Source organism: Zophobas morio, unplaced genomic scaffold, assembly GCF_036711695.1.
Source record: "Zophobas morio isolate AGI-343-1 ecotype UQ-CSIRO unplaced genomic scaffold, CSIRO_AGI_Zmor_V1 ptg000038l, whole genome shotgun sequence".
Classification (NCBI taxonomy): Eukaryota; Metazoa; Arthropoda; class Insecta; order Coleoptera; family Tenebrionidae; genus Zophobas; species Zophobas morio.
In genome coordinates, this window is record NW_026972143.1 from 146,039 (window position 1) to 172,371 (window position 26,333).

The window sequence follows — 26,333 nt, forward strand, 5'->3', positions numbered from 1 at the left end:
GGAAGGTTGGCGATTCAAAAAAAGCGACAGTTTATTTATGCAAAACTTTAATATTGATTTGACTAAGAACATAACTTTAGAATTTCTTCCCAAAAATATCACATTTTATCACGACTACACCCTCTGGGTGTTTAAGAACTGTCAAAAGCCTCTTCAAAAGTCACTTTACTGAAAAAACTGTTAACCACATTCAAGACAATCCGATCGATGACCTGCGCATATTCCCCTTTAACTTCGTCAAAAATATCCTTCCAGTTGTTATTCAAAATCGGATTGATAGAATCAGACAAGGCCTTATTCTTATGATTCTCAAAATTAAAAACTACCAACTCGGGATCAATCGTGACCGAACTGGTCTTAAAATTCGGGAACGTTCTGCCCGTCCTCTTCGTCTCCTCAAACGGAAGAACATCCGTTATTTTAAGATTTTCTACCAAACGAATCGTCAGAAAAATCAAAAAACGCCAAAAACTTACTCAGAATAACCGTGCTGTTGCCAATCCCATGGATATTCAAAACCAAAATCTTCCCTTTAACCTCGTAGTCGCACACCATTTGAATTTCCGGGAACATCCCACTCATTCTTACCACCTTCTTCTCAAAATTGAACCTGAAAAACGTCAAAATTCCTCGATGACGAAAACCATTACAGACTTACTCGAAATTATCGATGTCTAAATCCACCAGTCCGTAGAACTTGCACTTTGTGAATTTTTGCTGGAAGTTCACTGGTCCATCTGTCCCCCCGATGGTGATTTCCGTGAGCTCGAAAGGATCAAAGCTGGGGATGGTTAGTTCCGGGTAGGGTCTGACCAGCTCCAGGACCCCCTTCTTGGCGGACTCGAACATGCAAGTTTGAAAATCCGGGCTCTTCCGGTTGCATTTATGGAAGTTGGGGGCTGGAAGAACATTATGAACCCGGGGTGGTGTGAGTTTGAACACATACGGATTTTGACACAGCTGCTGAGCACCAGCAGTGGTACGAAGGTGAGCACTGTTCGCATGATGGACAATTTAGAGCGAGCGGACGACAAATGGCGCCTTTATAGGTGGGTTCACAGAAGTTGTTCTATGTCGGAAAATGCATAGTAAGTAGAATAGCGTGTTTTTGTACCGAAAAGTTGGTAATTAACACAAAAAGTTATGTGAAAGAAGGATTCCGAATTAAGGTGACATTACAAAAAACTAGAGATATAGAATATATAAAATGCATTATTAGTAAAAGTATCACAGAATTCAGGTTTGATTGCATTTTATGCACTTGTAGGTCAAGCTATTAGTGCATAATTCATTTGTTTGAGCGGATTTTAAATTTATTTCAAATGTCACTCAAATCTACATAATTTTAACCCGTTCTCGCCGAAAAAATATACCATCCAAGGACTTGGACCACTCTTCGATTTTAGTTTTTTGTAAAAGTTGTTTATCGGGTTCCTAGGCAACAAAAAATCTCTTAGAATTGTATTTGTAAGCAACAAAAACAAGAATGTAATGAAGCCGAAAGTAAATTTTGGAGCTTGACATCTGCAAAAACTTTTTTTAGATAATTTTGAGGGTGCTCGAAAAAAGTCAAAAATTTCACAAAAATACACTGAAAAATTGGGCTTTTGGAAATTTGCATAAAAACCCACAAAAATTCTGGAATATAGATCTGAATGAGGTAATTCGAAAAACATTGCTCGTTAATGACCCCGGACTAAGATTTTTCAGGTGTTAGTTTTTAAGTTCATATTTTTAAAACAGTGAAAAATGGCCATTTTTCATTAGGCAATTCCTGAAAGTGCTACTAACTTTCTTAGAAATGAAACCGATACTAAATTCTAGAGGTCGAAATCTGTAAAAAATATTTTTAGATAATGTTCGACGGTGTTCGAAAAAACCCAAAATGTACATAAAATTTCATTTTGAATAATTGAGCTTTTAGAAAAGTTGCATAAAATTTCGTCAAAACTTGTGAAATATAGATTTTGAAAAGATAGTTCAAAAAACATGCCATGTGGATGGTTCCGGATGAAGATCTTCGAAATATTCGTTTTTAAAACCAATTTTTTTTTAAACTTCAAAAAATTGCCATATTTAATTCTGGCGATTCCTAAAAAAAGGTTGAAATTTTCGAAGAAATGTTGGAGGCGAGAGTAATTTTTGAACTTGACATCTACAAAAACTCCTCTTAGATAATTTTCGACGGGGCTCGAAAAAAATAAAAAATTTCATAAAATTATATTGAAAAATTGGGATCTCCAAAAGTTAATTCAAATTACATAGTTTGTTGATGACGTCGGATAAAGATTATGGACTATTCATTTTCAAAACAAAATTTGTAAACATTTATGAAAATTGTTGTACGATATTTTGACGATTCTGGAAAAATGGTGGAAATTTTCGAAGAAATGAAACCGAAAATAAATTCTGGATGTCGAAATCTGTAACAATCCTTTTAGATAATTTTCTAGGGTGGACGAAAAAGTCAAAAATGGCATAAAATTTCATATTGAAAAACTGCTCTTTTGGAAAATTGCCTAAAAATTCACCAAAAATTCTGGAATATAGACCTGGACGAGGTCATTCGAAAAATATAGTTCGTCAATGACCCCGGACTAAGATTTTCGAGATATTAATTTTTAAGTTCATATTTTTAAAACAGTGAAAAATTGCCATATCTCATTAGGCAATTCCTGAAAGTGCTACGAACTTTTTTAGAAATGAAACCGAAACAAGACTCTAGAGGTCGAAATTTGCAAAAAATATTTTTAGATAATGTTTGACGGTGTTCGCAAAAACCCAAAATGTACATAAAATTTCATTTTGAAGAATTGAGCTTTTAGAAAAGTTGTCATAAAATTTCGCCAAAAATTATGTAATATAGATTTTAACAAGATAGTTCAAAAAACGTGCCATGTTGATGGTCTCGGATGAAGATCTTCGAAGTATTCGTTTTCAAAACCAATTTCTTTAAAATTTCAAAAAATTGCCATATTTAATTCTGGCGATTCCTAAAAAAAGGTTGAAATTTTCGAAGAAATGTTGAAGGCGAGGGTAAATTTTTGAACTTGACATCTACAAAAACCCCTCATAGATAATTTTCGACGGTGCTCGAAAAAAATAAAAAGTTCCATAAAATAATATCGAAAAATTGGAATTTTGGGAAAATGGTCTAAAAACCCACCAAAAATTCTAGAATATCGATGTCGACAAGTTATTTTAAAAAACATAGTTTGTTGATTAGGTTGGAGAAAAATTATGGACTATTCATTTTCAAAACAAAATTTTTAAACATTTATAAAAATTGTCATACAATATTTTGACGATTCTGGAAAAGTGGTAGAAATTTTCGAAGAGGTGAAACCGAAAATAAATTCTGTATGTCGAAATCTATAAAAATCCTTTTAGATAATTGTGTAGGGTGGTCGAAAAAGTCAAAAATTCCATAAAAATTCATATTGGAAAACTGATCTTTTGAAAAATTGCCTAAAAATTCACCAAAAATCCTGGAATATAGATCTGGATGAGGTAATTCCAAAAACATTGCACGTTAATGACCCCGGACTAAGAATTTCCAGGTATTAGTTTTTAAGTTCATATTTTTAAAACAGTGAAATATTGCCATTTTTCATTAGGCAATTCCTGAAAATGCTACTAACTTTCTTAAAAATGAAACCGAAACTAAATTCTAGAGGTCGAAATCTGTAAAAAATATTTTTAGATAATGTTCGACGGTGTTCGAAAAAACCCAAAATGTACATAAAATTTCATTTTGAAGAACTGAGCATTTAGAAAAGTTGCATAAAATTTCGCCAAAAATTGTGGAACATAGATTTTGGCAAAACATTTCAAAAAACGTGCCATGTTGATGGTCTCGGATGAAGATCTTCGAAGTATTCGTTTTCAAAATCAATTTTTTTTAAATTTCATAAAATTGCCATATTTAATTCTGGCGATTCCTAAAAAATGGTCGAAATTTTCGAAGAAATGTTGAAGGCTGGTGTAAATTTTTGAACTTGACATCTACAAAAACTCCTCTTAGATAATTTTCGACAGTGCTCGAAAAAAATAAAAAACTTCATAAAATTATGTTGAAAAATTGGAATTTTGGAAAAATTGTCTAAAAATCCACCAAAAATTCTGGAATATAGATCTGGATGAGGTAATTCGAAAAACATAGCACGTTAATGACCCCCAACTAAGATTTTCGAGGTATTGGTTTTTAAGTTCATATTTTTAAAACAGTGAAAAATGACATTTTTTATTAGGCAATTCCTGAAAGTGCTACGAACTTTCTTAGAAATGAAACTGAAACCAAATTCTAGAGGTCGAAATCTGTAATAAATCTTTTTTGATAATATTCGAAGGTGCTCGAAAAAACAAAAATTTTCCTAAAATCTCATTTTGACGAATTGAGCTTTTAGAAAAGTTGCATAAAAATTGGTCAAAACAACAGGCATAAAACTTAAAATTTGATCATATAACACTAACAATAAAATAAATTCTAGAAATACTTGCTACCCAAATATTTATGTCACCACAGTTAAAAAAAGTTGTTTCATTCAACAAATGACGGCCTACTACGTCAACTTTCATTCACGCCGTCTACGAGATCCAGATGTGGGAAAACCCATTCGATTAGAATATTTAAACAAAAAAAAAAGTAGTCAATTTATTAACTAGCGCTTGGTCATTGAACACTGTAAACATTTGTTCATATATTGTAGAACTTTGCCAGAAAAAAAAATGGCTGATTCGAACTCTGGGGAGGCGGCGACGCTAAAACGGAAACGGTACGGAGACGGTGACTTGTGTGTAATTAATAATTATTAAGAATTATAATAATGATATTCAGAACATTTTGTCGATTGTAGCTTACTTCTTAATAGTTTTGAACCTCTGTTTTGAGGGGACGAACTCATTCAAATCAAACTAATTTCTACGTGACATTCTTCCGATGTATAAACATAAACACTTCCAAGTTGTTTTTCTTATCGAGGATAACCTAAAGACGTACGATAATGGAGTCCATCCGGCAATTTGGTACTTTCATATTTTCTCAAAGTTCGAGGAAAAAAATGTCTGGACCGTCGGCATTGTAATCCGGTTGTTGCAATTTGTAGAAAACATGTTTTAGTTTAGTTTTTGATTCACTCTCACGTCTACAGGTTGATAAGTGTTATCGCTATTTGTCTTAAATTACGAGTACCATAAATGATTTTCAGTTTAGTCTTCAGTCGCACCGTCGTTATTTTATAAATTACGATTCGAGAATAACAATAATACAATACTTTTATTATCAGTATTACAATTATCTTTACTCAAACATTAGATACATATTTTTATTTTAGCTTACAACGGTTACCATAAAAAACAATAATCTTCAACCAATTTTTTTGAACATATTTTTAATTTATTTCACACGTTATGAAATAATCTGCATCGAATTTTATCTCGTTCCTCACCGGGCATTATGCAATCCCAAGGATTTTAACCATTTTTTACATTAATTATAAATGTTGTTTTTCGAGTTTCTACGTAGAACGAAAAAACTTTTGAAATTTCATATGGAAACCAAAAAAAAAAACGCATTATATTAAGTTTATGTTTTATGCATTAATAAGATCCAAGTCAGAATTTTGCATTACTGAAATTTTGTAAATATTCATAATTATTACTACAATATTAAAATAAGATTACAATTTTGTTTATGATTTTAAAAAATACAGCAAAAATAGAAACGAGATAAGAACCTACTTAAAAATTCTCTAATAAATTAAATCATGTGAAGCACTTGCAAAAGCTTCCTCTAAAGTCACTTTAATGGAAAAACTTCCAGTTATCATTCTAAATCGAAAAATCAACTCGTGACCGAACTGGACTTAATGTTGCCGATGGTAGGTGATGGTGATATAACTGGTTATATCAGAGAATGATACCGAATATCGAGCGAGGTGTCCACTTTTTGTTTAAGGAAATTATACGGCTAATATTTTGGCCTTGGTTCAAATTTAATGACAGTAAGTGCTAATGTGATAATCTAGTGAGAAGTCAGATCGTCAAGGAAATCCGCCGAAGGAAAAGAATTCACATATTTGTGGTGGAAATGAAGCAGTTTTACGGGTTCTTTGCGAAAAATTCCATATAAATATTCATTCTAGTTTTAAACATTTTAAATGAGCGTGGTCACGAAGAACCGATTTTCTGCTCTAGATAAGTAGCACAATATTAGTACTCTTGATAAAAATGGCAACAACGCTTCTTTGAAAAATAATAAAAATGTTTGCGATTTTTATTTTCTGAAAACATCTATTTTGTTTCTTCTTTTTTTCAATTTTTCAAATTTTGAATTTTTTAATTTTTAGATTTTGCAATTTTTCGATTTGAGTTTCTCGGATTTTCATTTTTAATTTTTCAGTTTTCCGTTTTTCCAACTTTTGTATGTTTCAATTTTTTGATTTTGCAATTTTTCAACTTGAGTTTCTTGAGTTTTTCAATTTTTATTTTTTTAACTCTTCACTCTTACGACTTGCATTTCTTCGGATATTCATTTTTCAGTTTTTTGATTTGCAATTTTTCGTTTGAATTTTTTATCTTCTTTATTTCTTCAATTATTCAATTTTATAATTTTTTGTATTTTCAATTTCAATATTTTCAATTTTTCGTTACTTCAATTTTTCGATGTGCAATGTTTCAATTTTTTTTTCGTTTCTCGAATTTTCAATTTTTAATTTTTCAATTTTTTGATTCTTTAGTTTTACTTTTCTTCAAATTTTCGATTTGCAATTTTGCATATTTTGATTTGGGCTTTTTGTTTTGTTTATTTCTACAATTTTCCCATTTTTCAGTGTTCAATTTTATAATTTTTTGTATTTTCATTTCAATTTTTTCAATTTTTCGTTTCTTCAATTTTTCTATTTGCAATGTTTCGATTTTTGTTTTTTAAGTCTTAAATTTTTGCTATTTTCATTTCTTCGGGTTTTCATTTTTAATTTTTCAGTTTTCCGATTTTCCAAATTTTGGTTGTTTTCAATGTTTAATTTTTCAGTTTTTCGATTTCCGATTTTTCGTTTCACTTTTTATTTTGTTTAGTTCGTCAATTATTCGATTTTTCAATGTTTCTATTTCATATTTTTTTGTTTTTTGAATTTAGTTTTTTCAATTTGTCGTTTCATCAATTTTTCGATTTGCGATTTTTCAATTCTTTTTTTGTTCCTTCAATTTTTTTTTTAGTCTTCAGTTTTGCGATTTGCACTTATTCGGGTTTTTGATTTTTAATTTTTGAGTTTTTCGATTTTCCACATTTTGGAAGTTTCAGGTTTTTGTTTTTGCAATTTTTCGATTTGATTCTCTTTCTTTGATTTTCCAATTTTGGAAGTTTCCGGTTTTTGGTTTTGCAACTTTTTGAATTAAGTTTCTCGAATTTTCAATGTTTGATTATTCAGTTTTTCGATTTGAAATTTTTGTTTCGGTTTTTTATTTTCTTTTTTTCTTCAATTAATCGAATTTTCAGTCATTTTGATTTTTGAATTTTAATTTTATCAATTTTTGGTTTCTTCCATTTTTCTATTAGTGATTTTTCAATTTTTTTGTTTCTTCAATTTTTAAATTTTGCAGTTTGTCGGTTTACAATTTCCCGAATTTTTTATTTTTCAATTTTTCGGTTCTTTAACTTTCAATTCTTGAAATTCTCGATTTGCAATTTTGAAAACTTCGATTTGCGTTTTTATTTTCTGTTTTTATAATTTTTCAAATTTTGTTTCTTCAATTTTTCAATTTGCAGTTTTTCAATTTTTATTTTTTTAAGTCTTTAGTTTTCCGATTTTCCAACTTTTGGAAGTTTCAGGTTTTTGATTTTGCAATTTTTTGATTTGAGTTTCTCGAATTTTCAGTGTTTGATTTTTCAATTTTTCGATTTGCAATTTTTGTTTCGATTTTTTATTTTCTTTATTTCTTCAATTATTCGATTTTTCAATGTTTCTATTTCATAATTTTTTGTTTCTTCAATTTTTCTATTTGCGATTTTTCAATTTTTCTTGCGTTTCCCTTTTTCAAGTTTTAGATTTTGCAATTATTCGATTTACAATTTCTCACTTTTTGAATTTTTCAGAATTTTCGATTTACAATTTTTCAGTTTATATTTTTTAACTTTTCAGTGTTCCCATTTAGATTTCTTCGGGTTTTCATTTTTAAATTTTTCAGTTTTCAGATTTTCCAAGTTTTGGATGTTTCAATATTTCGATTTGAGTTTCTCGAGTTTTCAGTGTTCAATTTTTCGTTTCGGTTTTTTATTTTCTTTACTTCTTCAATTATTCGATTTTTCGTTTCTTCACTTTCTTGTTTGTTCAATTTTTAGATTTTGCAATTTTTCGGTTTACAATTTCTTGAAGTTTCAATTTTTAATTTTTTAATTATTCGATTCTTCAGTTTTCCATTTCTTCAAATTTTCGGTTTGCAATTTTTAGTTTGACTTTTTTATTTTCTCTGTTTTTAAAATTTCTCGATTTTTCAGTATTTTGGTTTTGTAATTTTTGGTTTTTCCAGTTTCAATTTTTCGTTTCTTCAGTTTTTCGATTTGCAATTTTTCGTTTTGGTTTTTTATTTTCATTATTTCTTCGATTATTCAATTTCAATATGTTCATTTTTTCGTTTCTTCAATTATTGGATGTCCAATTGTTCAATTTTTTTTTGTTTCTCGAGTTTTCAATTTTTAATTTTTCAATTTTTCGGTTCTTTAGTTTTACTTTTCTTTACAATTTTGCATATTTTGATTTGGGCTTTTTGTTTTCTTTGTTTCTACAATTTTCCCATTTTTCAGTGTTTCAATTTTATAATGTTTTGTATTTTTATTTCAATTTTTTCAACTATTCGTTTCTTCAATTTTTCTATTTGCAATTTTTCGATTTTTGTTTTTTTAAGTCTTAAATTTTTGCTATTTTCATTTCTTCGGTTTTCATTTTTAATTTTTCAGTTTTCCGATTTTCCAAATTTTGGTTGTTTCAATTTTTTGGTTTCGCACTTTTTTAATTTGAGTTTCCCGAGTTTTCAATATTTAATTTTTCAGTCTTTCGATTTCCGATTTTTCGTGTCAGTTTTTATTTTCTTTAGTTCTTCAATTATTCGATTTTTCAAAATGCGTCTATTTCATTCGAGTTTTCACTCAATTTTTTAGTTTTTCGATTTTCCACATTCTGGAAGTTACAGTTTTTTTGATTTTACAATTTTTCGATTCGATTCTCCTGATTTTCAATGTTTGATTTTTCAATTTTTCGATTTGCAGTTTTTGTTTCGGTTTTTTATTTCTTTCATTTCTTCGATTATTCGATTTTTTTTTAATTTTTATTTTTTGTGATTATGAATTTCTTCGGTTTTTTATTTTCTTTATTTCTTCAATTATTCGAATTTTCAATGATTTTATTTCATAAATTTTGATTTTTGAATTTTAATTTTTTCAATTTTTGGTTTCTTCCATTTTTCGATTAGTGATTTTTCAATTTTTTTGTTACTTCAATTTTCAAATTTTGTAGTTTGTCGGTTTACAGTTTCCCGAATTTCTAATTTTTAATTTTTCAATTTTTCAGTTCTTTAACTTTTCAATTCTTCAAATTTTCGATTTGCAATTTTGAAAACTTCGTTTTGAGTTTTTATTTTCTTTGTTTGTATAATTTTTTTATTTTTCAGTGTTTCTATTTTGTAATTTTTTGTTTTTCCAATTTAACTTTTTCAATTTTTCGTTAATTGAATATTTCAATTTTTATTTTTATAAGTCTTTAGTTTTCCGATATTTTGGAAGTTTCAGGTTTTTGATTTTGCAATTTTTTGATTTAAGTTTCTCGAATTTTCAGTGTTTGATTTCTCAATTTTTCGATTTGCAGTCTTTGTTTCGATTTTTTATTTTCTTTATTTCTTCAATTATTGGTTTTTCAATGTTTCTATTTCATAATTTTTTGTTTCTTCAATTTTTTCGATTTTTTGTTTCTTCAATTTTTCTATTTGCGATTTTTCAATTTTTCTTGTTTTTCCCTTTTTCAATTTTTAGATTTTGCAATTTTTCGATTTACATTTTCTCGAATTTTGATTTTTTCAGAATTTTCGATTTCCAATTTTTCAGTTTTTATTTTTTAACTTTTCAGTGTTCCTATTTAGATTTCTTCGGGTTTTCATTTTAAAATTTTTCAGTTTTCAGATTTTCCAACTTTTGGATGTTTCAATATTTCGATTTGAGGTTCTCGAGTTTTCAGTGTTCAATTTTTCGTTTCCGTTTTTTATTTTCTTTACTTCTTCAATTATTCGATTTTTCGTTCCTTCACTTTCTCGGATTGCAATTTTTCAATTTTTCTTTCTTTCTTGTTTCTTCAATTTTTAGATTTTGCAATTTTTCGGTTTACAATTCCTTGAAGTTGCAATTTTTAATTTTTCGATTTTTCGATTATCCAGTTTTCCATTTCTTCAAATTTTCGATTTGCAGTTTTTAGTTTGATTTTTTTATTTTCTATGTTTTTAATATTTCTCCATTTTTCAGTGTTTTGATTTTGTAATTTTTGGTTTTTCCAGTTTCAATTTTTTTTCTACTTTTTATTCTTTATCCTTTATCTTTTATCCTTTTTCCTTAATCCTTTGTACTTTGTCCTTTTTCATTTGTTCTTTATTCTTTGTGCTTTGTCCTTTGACCTTTTTTATTTCTCTTTTATATTTTATCCTTTATCCTTTATCCTTGATCCTGGATCCTGGATCCTCTATTCTGTATTCTCTATAGTCTATCCTCTATCTTTTATACTTTAACCTCTATCTTTGATCCCTTGTCCTTGATCCTTGATCCTTGATACCTGATCGCTGATCCTTGATCCTTGATCCGTGATTCGTGATCCCTGATTCTTGATATTTGATCCCTGATCCTTGATCCTTGATTTTTGATCTCTGACCTTTGAACAATCATCCCTGGTCCTTGATCCTCGATCAATGATCATCGATACTCGATCTTCGATTCTGGATCCTCTATCATCTATCCTATATCCTCTATCTTTTATCCTTTATACTTTATCCTTAATCTTTTATCCTTCATGATTGATCCTTGATCCTTGATCCTTGATCCTTGATCCTTGGTCCTTGGTCCTTGGTCCTTGGTCTTTGGTCCTTCGTCTTTGGATGTTTCAATATTTCGATTTGAGTGTCTCGAGTTTTCAATGTACAATTTTTCGTTTCGGTTTTTTATTTTCTTTACTTCTTCAATTATCCGATTTTTCGTTCCTTCACTTTTTCGAATTGCGATTTTTCAATTTTTCTTTCTTTCTTGTTTCTTCAATTTTTAGATTTTGCAATTTTTCGGTTTAATTTCTTGAATTTTCAATTTTTAATTTTTCAATTTTTCGATTCTTCAGTTTCAAATTTTCGGTTTGCAATTTTTAGTTTGATTTCTTAATTTTCTCTGTTTTTAAAATTCCTCCATATTTCAGTGTTTTGATTTTGTAATTTTTGGTTTTTCCAGTTTCAATTTTTTATCCTTTATGTTTTATCTCTTTTCCTTGATCTTTGAGTGTTTATCCTTAATCCTTTATCCTTTATCCTTTATCCTTCATCCTTCAACCTTCATCCTTCATCCTTTGTCCTTTGTCCATTGTTTTTTGTCTTTTTCATTTGTTCTTTATCCTTTGTCCTTTGTCCTTTGACCTTTGTCCTTTTTCCTTTCTCTTTTATCTTTTATCTTTTATTCTTTATCGTTGATCTTGGATCCTGGTTCCTCTAATCTGTATCCTCTATAGTCTATCCTCTATCTTTTATACTTTAACCTTCATTTTTTATCCCTTATCCTTTATCCTTGATCCTTGATACCTGATCGCTGATCCTTGATCCTTGATCCGTGATCCGTGATCCCTGATTCTTGATATTTGATCCCTGATCCTTGATCCATGATCTTTGATTTCTGATCCTCGATCATCGATCTGTGATCATCGATCCTCGATCATCGATACTTGATCTTGGGTTCTGGATCCTCTGTCCTCTATCCTCTATCCTATATCCTCTATTCTCTATCTTTTATCCTTTATCCTTTATCTTTTATCTCTTTTCCTTGATCCTTGATTCTTTATCCTTAACCCCTTATCCTTCAACCGTCATCCTTCATCCTTTGTCCTTTGTCCTTCGTCTTTTTTCATTTGTTCTTTATCCTTTGTGCTTTGTCCTTCAATCTTTGTCCTTTGTCATTTTTATTTCTCTTTTATCTTTTATCCTTTATCCTTGTTCCTGGATCCTGGATCCTCTATCCTGCATCCTCTATAGCCTATCATCTATCTTTTATACTTTAACCTTCATCTTTTATCCCTTATCCTTTATCCTTGATCCTTGATACCTGATCGCTGATCCTTGACCCTAGATCTTTGATCTCTGATCCTTGAACCATCATCCTTGGTCCTGGATACTCTATCCTCTATCCTCTATCCTCTATCCTCTATCCTCTATCCTATATCCTCTATCTTTTATCTCTATCGTCTATCCTCTATCTTTTATCTTTATCCTTTATCCTTAATCTTTTATCCTTCATCTTTGATCCTTGATCCTTGATCCTTTGTCCTTGGTCCTTCGCCCTTGGATGTTTCGATATTTCGATTTAAGTTTCTCGAGTTTTCAATGTTCAATTTTTTCTTTACTTGTTCAGTTATTCGATTTTTCGTTCCTTCACTTTTTCGGATTGCGATTTTTCAATTTTTCTTTCTTTCTTGTTTCTTCAGTGTTTAGATTTTGCAATTTTTCTGTTCACAATTTCTTGAATTTTCAATTTTTCTGTTTTTAATTTTTCATATTTTCAGTTTCAGATTTTTCAGTTCCTCTATTGTTCAGTTTTTCGTTTCTTCAAGTTTTCATTTTAAATATCTATCAAATAGGAGTAACAATTATAATTTCTAAAATTTATACTTTTTCGATTATGCGATTTTAGAATTTTTCAATCTTTTAATTATTGGACTCAAACTTCTTCACTCATTCGATTTCTAGTTTTTCTAAAATTCTCGGTATTTAATTTTTCAAAAATCAAAAATGAAAAAAGAAAAAAACAGAAAATGATACTTTAAAAAATCTAAAAACTGAAAATTAAAGATGAAAAATTGTAAAATCATTCATTAATTTTTTGAGTCACCTGTATAGATAATTCTAAAAATTATGAGTGCATTGACAAACAACAAATAGAGAATCATAATATTTTGCATATTTCAGAGAGAATTTTGAGATGACGTCATCAATTTTTTGAGAGGGGATCAACAATTATATTTTCACGCTTAGTTCAGTTACAATTTTGATTCGGAAAGTAAAAATCTTCTTAATTACCTAACTAGAGTTTAAAATTTAATTGTTACATTTTTAAATAGATAGCGGAAAAAACCGTCCAGCAAAAATTAAAATTCGTAATGAAGTTGTCTAGAATTCGAAGAAAATAAAAATAATTAGTTTGTTATTTATGTAGATTCAGTGCTTAATGTATTTCGCTATTTGTCAATATACATACTTAGCTGACCTCACTTAATAATATTAATTAACTTAGTAGAGACTCTATAATTAATGCTTCCACACATTTCTCCATCACCTTGACGGAATAATTATGTGTTGTGTACTTAATTACTTTCAGGTTAAAGTCTAGGTGACACATCGCTGTTTATTATAAGTTGACAATTTTAAGGATTTATTTTTAATACATATTATCTTAAGTACTAATCAAAAGCTTCTTCTACAGATACCTTAGAAAAAAAACTATTGGCTAAACTCAGAACAATCTTGTCTATCAACTCCTCGTAATCTCGTTGAACATCCTCAAACACCAGCTTCCAGTTCTCGTTCAACACCGGATTGAACCGGTCGCTCAAATTTTTACTAACAGCACTCCTAAAATCAAAAATTACTAACCCCGGCTCCAACCCAACCCGACTCGACCTAAAACTCAAATAAGTCCCATTTTTCTTCTTTTTTTGTTCGAATGACAAAACGTCCTCGATTTTTAACTCCTCTAGAAAACCATCCGACATTCCCAAAATACACAATTCTGGTAACAAAAACTCACTCAAAATAATCGTAGCGTCTCCTCTTCCGTCAACAGGCAGCAGCAACACCCTCCCTTTCACCTCGTACTGGCCCAATATTCGAATTTCTGGGACCATCCCGGAAATTTTGATCTCGTTTTTGTCAAAATCGAACCTAAATATGTAATTACATCATTTTGTTAAATTGTTGCACTCGTTCATAAAAATTACTGACACAAACTGATCCACTTGTAGGGTGCTCAGTCCATACAAGTCACAGTTTTTGAACTTCTGCTGAAGGGTCACTGGTCCGTCTAGCCCCCCTATGGTTATTTCTTCCAGGTGGAGTGGTTCCAGGTTTGGGAGAGTGAGCTCGTCGTAGGGTTTGTTTAGTTGGGGGATGCCGTTTTGGGCCGCTTTGAACACGCAGTTTTTGAAATCTGGTCGGTTTCGGGCGCATTTTTGGAAATTTTGGGCTGTAAATTTTTGGTTGGTTGGTTGGGGTTGGAGTGGTTGGGTAACTTACGGAGTTTTACGCTTGAAGCGAGTGCTGTTAGAGTTAACAGAGCGGTGAAGGTTTTCATTGTTGTGTACTTTTGACTTGTTGACAAAATCTTTGTTTTATAGTGTGATTAGGAACTGTAGAAAAAGGGGGAAACTGGAATTAGTTTCCTTATAGATGGAAATCACGCAAGAGATATATGTATGTGTATACACTTAAATGCACTTACGGTATAATTAAGAGCTTGGAAAAAAGTTTTGTGCTAAATGAGTCATAATTAGACTTTGGAAAATATGCATTAAAAAACTGCGAGGGTTATTTATTGCTGTTTCGTCTAATTTGAGTCATGTTTCCATTGCTGAAATCCTAAATCTTAAACCTCAAACGCGAATTCTAAACCTTAACTCTTGGCTCCTAATTCTTAGTCCTTGATCCTTAATATCTGATACCTGATCATTGATCCTTTATCCTTGATCTTCAACTCCTCATCCTTGATACCTGTTATCTGAATCTGATTTTTGATCCTTGATTCTTAATTATTAACCCAGATTTTTAAATGCCAAATCCTGAATTTTGGAAATAAATCTTTAATTCTTCATGCTGGATCCTCAACTCCCTATCCTTGATACCTAATATCTGATATCTATTTTTTTGTTTGTTGATTTTGATCTTTGTTCAATAATTCTAACCTTTAAATGATAAGTCCTGATTTTTGAATGCCAAACATTTATTCTAAATCCTTGATTTTTTTGGACGTTACATCTTGTTTCTTGATCGCGTATCCTGGATCTATGATCCTTGGTCGTCAGCAATTCGTCCATCGTCATTAATAATTGATCCTTAGTCCTTAGTAAATGATCCTTTGTCTTTGCTCTCTAATTCTGAATCCTGAATTCTGACTCTCAGTGCCGAAGTCCGGAATCTTAAAACACCAAACATGAATTCTAAATTCTAAATTTAAACTTTGATTGTTTGATTTTCTATTTTTGATCGTTGATATAATGTCCTTGGTTTTTGTTCCTTAGTAATTGGTTCTTAGTCATTGGTTTTGTAATTCTAATCCCTAGTCCTAGGTCTGTCTTTGATCCTTAATGGTTTATCCTTTGTCCTTTATTCTTTTTTCCTTATCTTTGATCCTTGATCCTTGATCCTTTATTCTTTACCTTTTATCCTTTATGCTTTATACTTACTCCCCAATCCATGATCCTTAATCCTTAATTTTTGACCCTTAATCCTTGATCCTTAATCCTTGATTCTTTATCCTTTATTCCATATCCTTAATCCTTCGTTCTTGATTCTTGTTGATCCTTGATTTTTGATACTTAATCCTCGATTCTTGATAATTTGTTCGTAATACTTGATCCATGATTTCTGATCCTTTATCCTCTGTCCTTGCCCTTCGCACTTTGCAGTTTGCCCTTTGCGCTTTGGCCTTTGTCCTTTATTCTTTGACCTCTGTTCTTTGTCTTTTGTCGTTGATCTTTCGTCCTTCGTCCTCTATGCCTCTATCCCCTATCCTCTATCCTCTATCCTTTATATTTTATCCATTATCCTTTGTCTTTTGTCCTTTGTCCTGTATCTTTTATCCTTTATTCTTTGTCCTTTGTCCTGTACCTTTTATCCTTTATCTCTGATACTTGATCCTTGATTCTTTGCACTTTGCCCTTTGCCCTTTGTCCTTTGTACTTTGCCCTTTGTCCTTTGTACTTCGTCCTTTGTTCTTTGATCTTTCTCCTTGGTACTCTGTCCTTGGTCCTTCGTCCTTCGTCTTTCGTTCTCACTGCTCTATCGTCTATCCTTTATTCTTTGACCTTCGTCCCCTTTCCTCTATCCTCTGTCCTTTTTTCTTTATCTTTTATCCTTTACTCTTTGTCCTTTATCCTTTATCCTTTATTCCATATCCCTGATCCTTCTTCCTTGATTCTTGTTGATCCTTGATTTTTCATTCTTAATCCTCGATCCTTGATCCTTTATCCATGATACTTGAACCATGATTTTTGATCCTTTATCCTCTGTCCTTTGCCCTTTCCCTTTCTCTATCCTTTATACTTTATTCTTTGTCCTACGTCCTTTATCCCTATCCTCTATCCTTTATACATTATCCTTTATCCTTGAACCTTGATCTTTGATTCTTGATCATTGACCCTAGATACTTGATCCTTGACTTTTGATTCATGGCACCTAATCCTTGATCATTGATCCTTGAAACTTGATCCTTTATCCGTGATGCTTAATCCTCGATCCCTGATTCTTGATCCTAAAATCTTGATCCTTTATCCGTGATCCTTAATCCCTGATCCCTGATTCTTGATTCTTGATCCTTGATCTTTTGTCTTTTGCCCTTGCACTTTACAGTTTGTCTTTTACGCTTTGCCCTTTAACCTTTGTCCTTCGTCCTTTGCCCTTTGTCCTCCATCCTTTATCCTTTATCATTTAACCTTTGTTTTTTGTCCATCGTTCTGTATCTTTTATCCTTCATCTTTATGCTTTATACTTTGTCCTTTATCTTTTATCCTTTATCCTTGATTCTTAATCCATGCTCCTTGACCCTTGATCATTGTTCCTTCATCTTTGATCCATGATTAACTATTCTTTATCTTTTGTCCTTTGTCCTTTATCCTTGATCCTTGATCCTTGATTCTTTGTCGTTTGCCCTTTGCACTTTGCAGATTGTCCTTTGTTCTTTGCCCTTTGTCCTTTGCCATTTGCCCTTTGTCCTTTGACCGTTGTCCTTTGTCCTTTATCCTCTGTCCTCTATCCTCTATCCTCTATCCTCTTTCCTCTATCCTCTATCCTTCATCCCTTATCCTTTAAGCACTGTTCTTTGTCCTGTATCCTTTATCCTTGATCTTCGATCCTTGATCCTTTTTTCTTTATCCTTTATCCTTTATCCATTGTCTTTTGTACTTTGTTTTTTGTCCTTCGTCCTGTATCTTTTGTCCTTTATTCTTTATCCTTGATTCTTGATCCTTTATCCTTCATCCTTTATCCTTTATCCTTTATCCTTGATCCTTGATCCTTGATCCTTTGCCCTTTGCTCTTTATACTTTGTCCTGTGTAGTTCGTCCTTCGTCCTTTGTCCTTTGTCCTGTGTAGTTTGTTCATCGTCCTTCGTCCTCTATCCTGTATTCTCTATCCTCTTTCCTCTATCCTCTTTCCTCTATCCTCTATCATTTATCCTACAAGATTGTCCTTTGCCTTTTATCCTTTGTATCGTATCATTTATCCTTTATCCTTAAATGTTGATACTTGATCCTTGGTACTTGATCTTGATTCTTGGTCCTTGATCCTTAATCCGCAATCCTTTATTCTTTGTCCTTGATCCTTTGTCGATTGCCCTTTGCACTTTGCAGATTATCCTTTGTCCCCTATCCTCTATCCTCAATCCTTTATCTTTTGTCCTGTATCCTGTATTCTTTATCCTTTATCCTTGAATTTGATCCTTGATCCTTGATTCTTTTTTCGTTTATCCTTTATCTTTTTTCGTTTATCCTTTATCTTTTTTCCTTTATCCTTTATCTTTTATCCTTTATCCTTAATAGTTTTTTTCCTTTGTATTTGATCCTTACCTTGATCTTTGAACCTTGACCATTGATCCCTGACCCTTGATTCTTGACCATTAATCCTTAATTTTTGATCCTTGATCCTTTATTCGATATTCTTGATCCTTCGTCCTTCATTCTTGTTGATCCTTGATTTTTGATTCTTAATTCTCGATCCTTGATAATTTGTTCGTGATACTTGATCCATGATTTTTGATCCTTTATCCTGTGTCCTTGCCTTTTGCACTTTGCAGTTTGCCCTTTGCGCTTTGTCCTTTCTCCTTTGTACTTTGTCCTTTAATCTTTGACCTCTGTTCTTTGTCCTTTGTCCTTGGTCCTTCGTCCTTCGTCCTCTATGCTCTATCCTCTATCCGCTATCCTCTATCCTCTATCCTTTATCCTTTATCCTTTATCCATTACCCTTTATCCTTTGTCCTTTGTCCTTTGTCTTGTATCTTTTGGCCTTTATTCTTTGTCCTTTACCCTTTAGCCCTTATCTCTGATCCTTGATCCTTGATTCTTTACACTTTGTCCTTTGCCATTTGTCCTTTGTACTTTGTCCTTTGTCCTTTGTACTTTGTCCTTTGTTCTTTGACCTTTGTCCTTGGTACTCTGTCCTTCGTCCTTCGTTCTCTCTCCTCTATCCTCTATCCTTTATTCTTTATCTTTTATCCTTTATTCTTTGATCTTCGTCACCTTTCCTCTATCCTCTATCATTTTTTCTTTATCTTTTATCCTTTACTCTTTCTCTTTTATTCTTTATTCTTTGTTCCATATGCTTGGTCCTTGATTCTTGTTGATCCTTGATCTTTCATCCTTAATCCTCGATCCTTGATCCTTTATCCATGATACTTGATCCATGATTATTGATCCTTTATCCTCTGTCCTTTGCCCTTTGCACTTTGCAATTTGTCCTTTGCCCTTTGCCCTTTGCCCTTTGCCCTTTGCCCTTTGCCCTTTGTACTTTGGTCCTTGGTCTTTCGTTCTTCGTCCTTCGTTCTGTCCTTTATTCTCTATCATTTATACTTCATTGTTTGTCCTACGTCTTTTATCCACTATCCTCTATCCTTTGTACATTATCCTTTTTTTTTCCTTTATCCTTGATCCTTGATCCTTGATTCTTGATCATTAATCCTAGATACTTAATCCTTGACTCTTGATTCATGGCACCTAATCCTTGATCCTTGATTTTTTATCCTTTATTCCAAATACTTGATGCTTAGTCTTTGATCCCTGGTCCTTTATCCGTGATTCTTAATCCTCGATCCCTGATTCTTGATCCTAAAATCTTGATCCTTTATCTGTGATCCTTAATCCCTGATCCTGATTCTTGATCCTTGATTCTTGATCCTTTGTCTTTTGCCTTTGCACTTTACAGTTTGTCTTTTACATTTTGCCCTTTAAACTTTGTCCTTCGTCCTTCGCCCTTTATTCTCCATCCTTTATCCTTTATCATTTATCCTTTGTCCTTTGTTTTTTGTCCATCGTCTTGTATCTTTTATTCTTTATTTTTATGCTTTGTCCTTTGTCCTTTATCTTTTATCCTTTATCCTTGATTCTTGATCCGTGCTCCTTGACTTTTGATCATTGATCCTTCATCCTTGATCCTTGATCAATTATTCTTTATCCTTTATCTTTTGTCTTTTATCCTTTATCCTTGGTCCTTGATCCTTGATCCTTGATTCTTTGTCGTCTACCCTTTGCACTTTGCAGATTGTCCTTTGACCTTTGCCCTTTGTCCTTTGCCATTTGCCCTTTGTCCTTTAACCTTTGTCCTTTGTCCTTTGTCCTTTATCCTCTATCCTCTATCCTTTATCCCTTATCCTTTAAGTACTGTTCTTTGTCCTGCATCCTTTATCCTTGAATGTTGATCCTTGATCCTTGATCCTTTTTTCCTGTACTTTATCCTTTACTTTATCCTTTATCCATTGCCCTTTGTACTTTGTTTTTTGTCCTTCGTCCTGTATCGTTTATCCTTTGTCCTTTATTCGTTATCCTTGATTCTTGATCCTTTCTCCTTCATCCTTCGTCCTTCATCCTTTATCCTTGATCCTTTGTCGTTTGCCCTTTGCACTTTGCAGATTGTCCTTTGCTCTTTGTCCTTTGTCCTTTGTCCTGTGTAGTTCGTCCTTCGTCCTTTGTCCTTTGTCCTGTCTAGTTTGTCCATCGTCCTTCGTCGTCTATCCTTTATCCTTCAAGATTGTCCTTTGTCTTTTAACTTTTGTACCGTATTCTTTATCCTTAAATGTTGATCCTTGATCCTTGATACATGGTCCTTGATCCTTGATCCTTGGTCCTTGATCTTTAATCCGTGATCCTTTATTCTTTATCCTTGATCCTTGTTCCTTTGTCGTTGGCCTTTTGCACTTTGTAGATTGTCTTTTGTCCTTTGTCCTTTGTCCTTCGCCCTTTGACCTTTGCCATTTGCCCTTTATCCTTTGACCTTTGTCTTTTGTCCTCTATCCTCTATCATCTATCATCTATCCTCTATCCTCTATCCTCTATCCTCTATCCTCTTTCCTCTTTCCTCTATCCTCTATCCTTTATCCCTTATCCTCTAAGCACTGTCCTTTGTCCTGTATCCTTTATCCTTTATCCTTGAATGTTGATCCTTGATCCTTGATTCTTTTTTCCTTTATCCTTTATTTTTTATCCTTTGTCCTTTGTACTTGATCCATGCCTTGATCCTTGTCCCTTGATTTTTGATCCTTGACCCTTGACCCTTGATCATGTATCCTTTATTTTCATCTTTTATCCTTGCTTTGATCCTTTATCCGTTATCCTTGATCCTCAATCCTTGGTCCTTGATTTTTTGCCTTTTGCCGCTTGCAGTTTGCCCTTTGTAATTTGTTCTTTGTCCTTTTCCATTTATCCTTTGTCCTGTATCCTTTATCCTTTACACTTTGTCCCTAATCCTTAATCCTTTATCTTTGATTCTTACCTTTATCGGTGATCCTTGATGCTTGATCTTTGATCATTGCCCCTTGACCCTTGATCCTTTATCCTTGATCCTTGATACTTGATCATTTATCCGTTATTTTTATCTTTTATCCTTGATTCTTGATCCTTGATCTTTTATCCTTTATCCGTGATCCTTGATCCTTGATTCTTGGTCTTTCATGCTTGATCTTTGTTCCTTGATCCTTTATCCGTGATCCTTGATCCTTTGTCATTTTCCCTTTGTCGTTTGCAGTTTGTTTTTGGCCTTTGCCCTTTGCCCTCTGTCCTCGGCCCTCTGTCCTCTATCCTCTTCCTCAGTCCTCGGTCCTCTGTCCTCTATCCTTTATTCATTGTCCTTTGTCCTGTATCCTTCATCCCTTATCCTTCCTCTGTCCTTCATTCTTAGTCCTTCATCATCCTTCATCCTTCATCGTTCATCCTTCATCCGTTATCCTTCATCCTTCGTCCCTCATCCTTCATCCTTTATCATTTATTCTTAATTCATGATCTTTGATTTTTGACGAATAATTCTGACATCTAAACGCTAGGTCCTGATAATTGAATCCAAATCTTGAATCCCACAACTCGCATCCGAAATTCCAAACCTAAAATTCTAAATCCCGAAATCTTAAATCCTGAATTCTGCTGGCAGTGCTGAAGCCTTGAATCTTAAAATCTCAAACATGAATTGTAAATCCTGGCTCTTTCCTCCCGAGATTAGAATCCCGAATTCTAAATTTTATATCTTGGATTTCCCGATTCTTGACCCTTTATCGTTGATCTATAGTCCTTGATCGTTAATAATAATTGTTCCTCGATCCTTAGTAATTGATCATTAGATGTTATTAATATGTCCGTAGTTTCTAGTACCGATCGCTGGTTCTTGGTCGCCGATCTTTGATACTTGATCTCTGATCCTACTTGATACTTTATTCTTGATTGTTGAACCTTGATCCTTAACCCCTGATACTTGATTCTTGATTCTTAATAATTAATTGAAATCCCAAAACCCACATCAAAAATCCTTAATAATTAATCCTGACGTATAGACGCTAGTCCCGCACTTTGCTATACAGGAACTGAATTCTTAAGATTTAGGAATGCTAGAGAATTTAGCTTCCGAAAAATTAAAATAGTAGAATCCAGGATCTTAAAATCTCGACATTTTAAATCTTTTAAATACGCGGAAAAATTTAGTTCTGCATGAACTCAAAGTTTCGTCAGGAATAAACTTTTTATATATAACATTTATTCTTTATTTTCCAAACATAATTTTATAGTATTTCCCTAATCTAAAGTGGACTTTATTTTTGCTATTTGCAACTATTAACAGTTTTTCCAACCCTGACCCACATAAGATAATACACAATATTACAGCAAGTGTAATGTGATGCTACTTTTATAAAAAAAAGTATGAGTTTAAACTAGTCGTTAGTCATGAAGTCTCATTTTTTACGTCACTTGTTTTCAAGGTTCGCAGTTGTTTACCTGGGTTTCAAGAATTAATTTTTTGCAGTCTTGCTTTAATGCGTCAATTACGTGCATCATGGTCTCTTTTTATAGGGTTTTCACTACCAAAATAAATCTAAATTGGTTTACCTGCCGCAAATAAAACAACTAAAATACCATCAAGTGTTTATTATTGACCTCACAAACACTAATCGAAAGCCTCCTCTACCGACACCTTCGAAAACAAATTATTCGCCACAGTCAGAATAATCTTGTCTATCAACTTCTCGTAGTCGCTTTTAACATCGTCAAAAACATCCTTCCAGTTCTCATTCAACACAGGATTAATCGCATCGCTCAACGTCTTATCGTCCGAATTCCTGAAATCGTAGACCACGCGCTCCGGATTAAGGGTCACCGAACTAGCCGTGAAATGAATATACATCTTATCCTTCTTCTTCTTGTACTCGAAAGGAAGCGAATCCGTGACGTTCAACCCCTCTATAACCCAAGCATCAGTTTATGAAAGCAAAAACCCCAAAACTCACTCAAAATAATCGTACTGTCTCCTCTTCCATTAACCTTCAACAGCAACACCTGCCCTTTCACCTCATACTGACACAATTTCCGGACCTCCGGGATCACCCCGGCCAACCTCATCTCCTTTTTCTCAAAATCAAACCTACATCACTCTCGATTTACCCATCGGAAAAAACTTACTCAAAACTGTCCAGTTTCATAGTATCCAGCCCAAACAGGTCGCAGTTTTTGAATTTTTGCTGGAGACTCACCGGCCCATCGTTCCCGCCTATGGTCAGCTCCGTCAGGTGCAGCGGTTTCAGGCTGGGTAGGTTCACGTCGTCGTAGGGTCTAGTTAGCTGAGGGACGGCGTTTTGGGCCGCTTTGAACACGCATTCTTTGAAGTCGGGCTGTTTTCGGTTGCATTTTTGGAAATTCGGCGCTGGAAATGGGTTTTAGTTGATGGGTTGGCGGAGGAGAGGGGACTTACGTAGTTGCACGGTTGCACTTAGCGCTATTAAAGTCGATAATACGATTGCTGTTCTCATCGTTGTGGACTTGGAGACTTGTTTGGGATGCAAGCCTTTTATAGGTGACGTGGTTGTCAGAAGTTGTGCAACGAGTGAGGGGCTAATTGGGTGGCGGCGATAAAAACTGATACTTGTTTATCGAATAATGGGTTTGTGTAAACAAACGAAAAATATGCGCTTTGAATGGATAGGTGAAACACTATTGTTTCTTTAGTTTTGTTTAAACTAATTAATTAGAGGAGATTATAAAACTCGTTAGATGAATGCGTCAGACTAATAGTCTGCTGTTTAAAAGTCATTATGACAAGATAATAATATCTGAGTTTTATTTTATCTATATACTACTTAACTGGTTTATTTTGGGATGGGAAGGTTATTGAAAGCACGCAAAATACAAAATTTAATTTAAAAAAACGCGATCAAGGTAAGGTTTTCCGTACTTTGTACGTAAATACAAAGTACGAAAATCGTCACCTTAGCATTAAGATAAACAGGAAAAAATGTGTCCGGTGGTGTTTACTTTTCTTGTTTCAACGATATTTTCGAAAACATAATTTTCGTAAACAGTAAATTCAAAGAAATCTGGATCTTAAATCCTTGCATGTAGACACCACATCTTGATTTCTGAATCCGGATTCCAAAGTTCTAAATCCTGACTACTGAATTCCAAATTCTTCAGACTTGATCCTTGATCCTTAGTCCTTTGTACTTGGTCTAAATCCTCAACCTTCGTTCCTCATCCCTCATATCTCATCTTCCATGTTTGATCATTAAGATGATCCTGAATACTGCATGTCCCAAAACCCGCGTTCGAAAATCTCGAACCCCAAATTCTAAATCATAAATTCTGAATTCTAACTTCCAATACTGATTTCCTGAATTCCAATTCTGAAGTCAGGAACCTACATCTTGGATTTCTTGATCTTTTTTCTTGGTCCTCGGTCCTCGGTTTCGATTCCTGCTCCCTGGGGATCAGATTCCAAATCCGTGATCGTTGATTCTTGATTCTTAATCCCTGATTCCTTATCACTTATCCCTTATACCTTGACTCTTGACCCTCATCCTTCTCTCATCCGCCTCATCACTTCTTACCATCTTCACCCTTTTCCTTTCTTTGATTCCTGTTCTTTGTCCCTTCGTATTTCTCCCCTCTTGCCTCTTCGGAATGCTGAACTCCGGAATCTCGATTCCGAATTCTTTGATTTTTTGTTCATGATCCTCGGTCCTTGATATTTAGCCTTGATCGTTGGAAATATGGTCTTTAATCTGTGACTCTTGATCCTTTATCCGTCCTCTAACCTCTATCCTCTATCCTCTATCCCGTAGTGAATTTTGCCATTCCCGATTTCTTGATCTTGCAAATTTGATTTCTTGATTCTTTATCCTTGGTCCTTGCTTCTTGGTCTTCGGTTGCCTCTTGATCTTGATCGTCGGTTCTCGACCATCGGTCTTCGATTCCTAGTCCCTAGGAATCAGATTCCCGATCCGTAATCATTGATTTTTGATTATCTGATCCCTTATTACTTATTCCTGATCCCTTAACTTTTGACCCTCGTCTCTGTCTTTACGCCCCATTACTCTTTACCCTTCACCTTTATCCCTGTTCTTTGTCCCTTCTTTTTTCTCGCTTCTCCATATTTCCTCTTCTCTCTTCTCCCACCCATCATCTCTCTTCTCCCTTCTCCCTTAACCTTGTTTACCCTTGATTTTTGCGTTTTTATTTTTGATCATTAATAAGAGATCCTGAATCCTGAATCCTAAATGCTGAGGTCTGATTCTCGGATCCGAATCTTGAAACCCCAGATTCTAAATTTCGAATCCCAAATTCAAATATCCAATTCGAAATCATAAATGTTGAATTCTGTCACTCCCGATTTCTGAATCTTTCAAATTTGGTTCCTTGATTCTTGAACCTTGGTCCTTGGTTCTTTGTACTTGGTCTAAATCCTCAACATTCGTTCCTCATCCCTCATATCTCATCTTTCATGTTTGATCATTAAGCTGATCCTGAATACTGCGTGTCCCAAAACGCGCGTTCGAAAATCTCGAACCCCAAATTTTAAATCATAAATTCTGGATTCTAACTTCCAGTACTGATTTCCTGAATCCAATTCTGAATTCAGGAACCTACATCTTGGATTTCTTGATCTTTTTTCTTGGTCCTCGGTCCTCGGTCCTGCTCCCTGGGGATCAGATCCCCAATCCATGATTGTTGATTCTTGATTCTTAATCCCTGATTCCTGATCACTAATCCCTTATACCTTGACTCTTTACCCTCATCCTTCTCTCATCCGCCTCGTCACTTCTTACTATCTTCACCCTTTTTTTTTCTTTGATTCCTATTCTTTATACCCTTCGTATTTCTCTCCTCTTCCCTATTCGGAATGCTGAAGTCCGGAATCTCGATTCCGAATTCTTTGATTTTTTGTTCTTGATCCTCGGTCCTTGATCTTTAGGCTCTAACCTCTATCCTCTATCCTCTATCCCGTAGTGAATTTTGCCATTCCCGATTTCTTGATCTTGCAAATTTGATTTCTTGATTCTTTATCCTTGATCCTTGCTTCTTGGTCTTTGGTTGCCTCTTGATCTTGATCGTCGGTTCTCGACCATCGGTCTTCGATTCCTAGTCCCTAGGGATCAGATTCCCGATCCGTAATCATTGATTTTTGATTATCTGATCCCTTATTACTTATCCCTGATCCCCTAACTTTTGACCCTCGTCTCTGTCTTCGGGCCCCATTACCCCTTACCCTTCACCTTTATCTCTATCCTTTGTCCCTTCTTCTTTCTTCCTTCTCCATATTTCCTCTTCTCTCTTCTCCCACCCATCATCTCTCTTCTCCCTTCTCCCTTAACCTTGTTTACC

The 26,333-nt window shown here is 33.5% G+C and overlaps 3 protein-coding genes across 3 annotated transcripts; all 3 read right to left on the bottom strand.

Moving 5' to 3' along the window:
* Positions 1-131: 131 nt before the first annotated feature.
* LOC135139911 (uncharacterized) lies at positions 132-1,018 on the bottom strand. The gene is made up of 4 exons (XM_064070277.1): positions 947-1,018; positions 659-899; positions 477-610; positions 132-430 (listed from the first exon to the last, which is right to left on the bottom strand). Exons 1-4 carry the CDS (start codon positions 1,002-1,004, stop codon positions 132-134), a joined length of 732 nt encoding a protein of 243 aa, XP_063926347.1. The 5' UTR covers positions 1,005-1,018.
* A 12,661-nt stretch (positions 1,019-13,679) lies between these two features.
* LOC135139912 (protein takeout-like) lies at positions 13,680-14,569 on the bottom strand. The gene is made up of 3 exons (XM_064070278.1): positions 14,512-14,569; positions 14,221-14,461; positions 13,680-14,160 (listed from the first exon to the last, which is right to left on the bottom strand). Exons 1-3 carry the CDS (start codon positions 14,567-14,569, stop codon positions 13,680-13,682), a joined length of 780 nt encoding a protein of 259 aa, XP_063926348.1.
* An 8,023-nt stretch (positions 14,570-22,592) lies between these two features.
* On the bottom strand, positions 22,593-23,602 carry LOC135140010 (uncharacterized). The gene is made up of 4 exons (XM_064070383.1): positions 23,428-23,602; positions 23,139-23,379; positions 22,967-23,100; positions 22,593-22,919 (listed from the first exon to the last, which is right to left on the bottom strand). The coding sequence occupies exons 1-4, from the start codon at positions 23,483-23,485 to the stop codon at positions 22,627-22,629; spliced, it is 726 nt and encodes a 241-aa protein (XP_063926453.1). The 5' UTR covers positions 23,486-23,602; the 3' UTR covers positions 22,593-22,626.
* Positions 23,603-26,333: the final 2,731 nt, after the last annotated feature.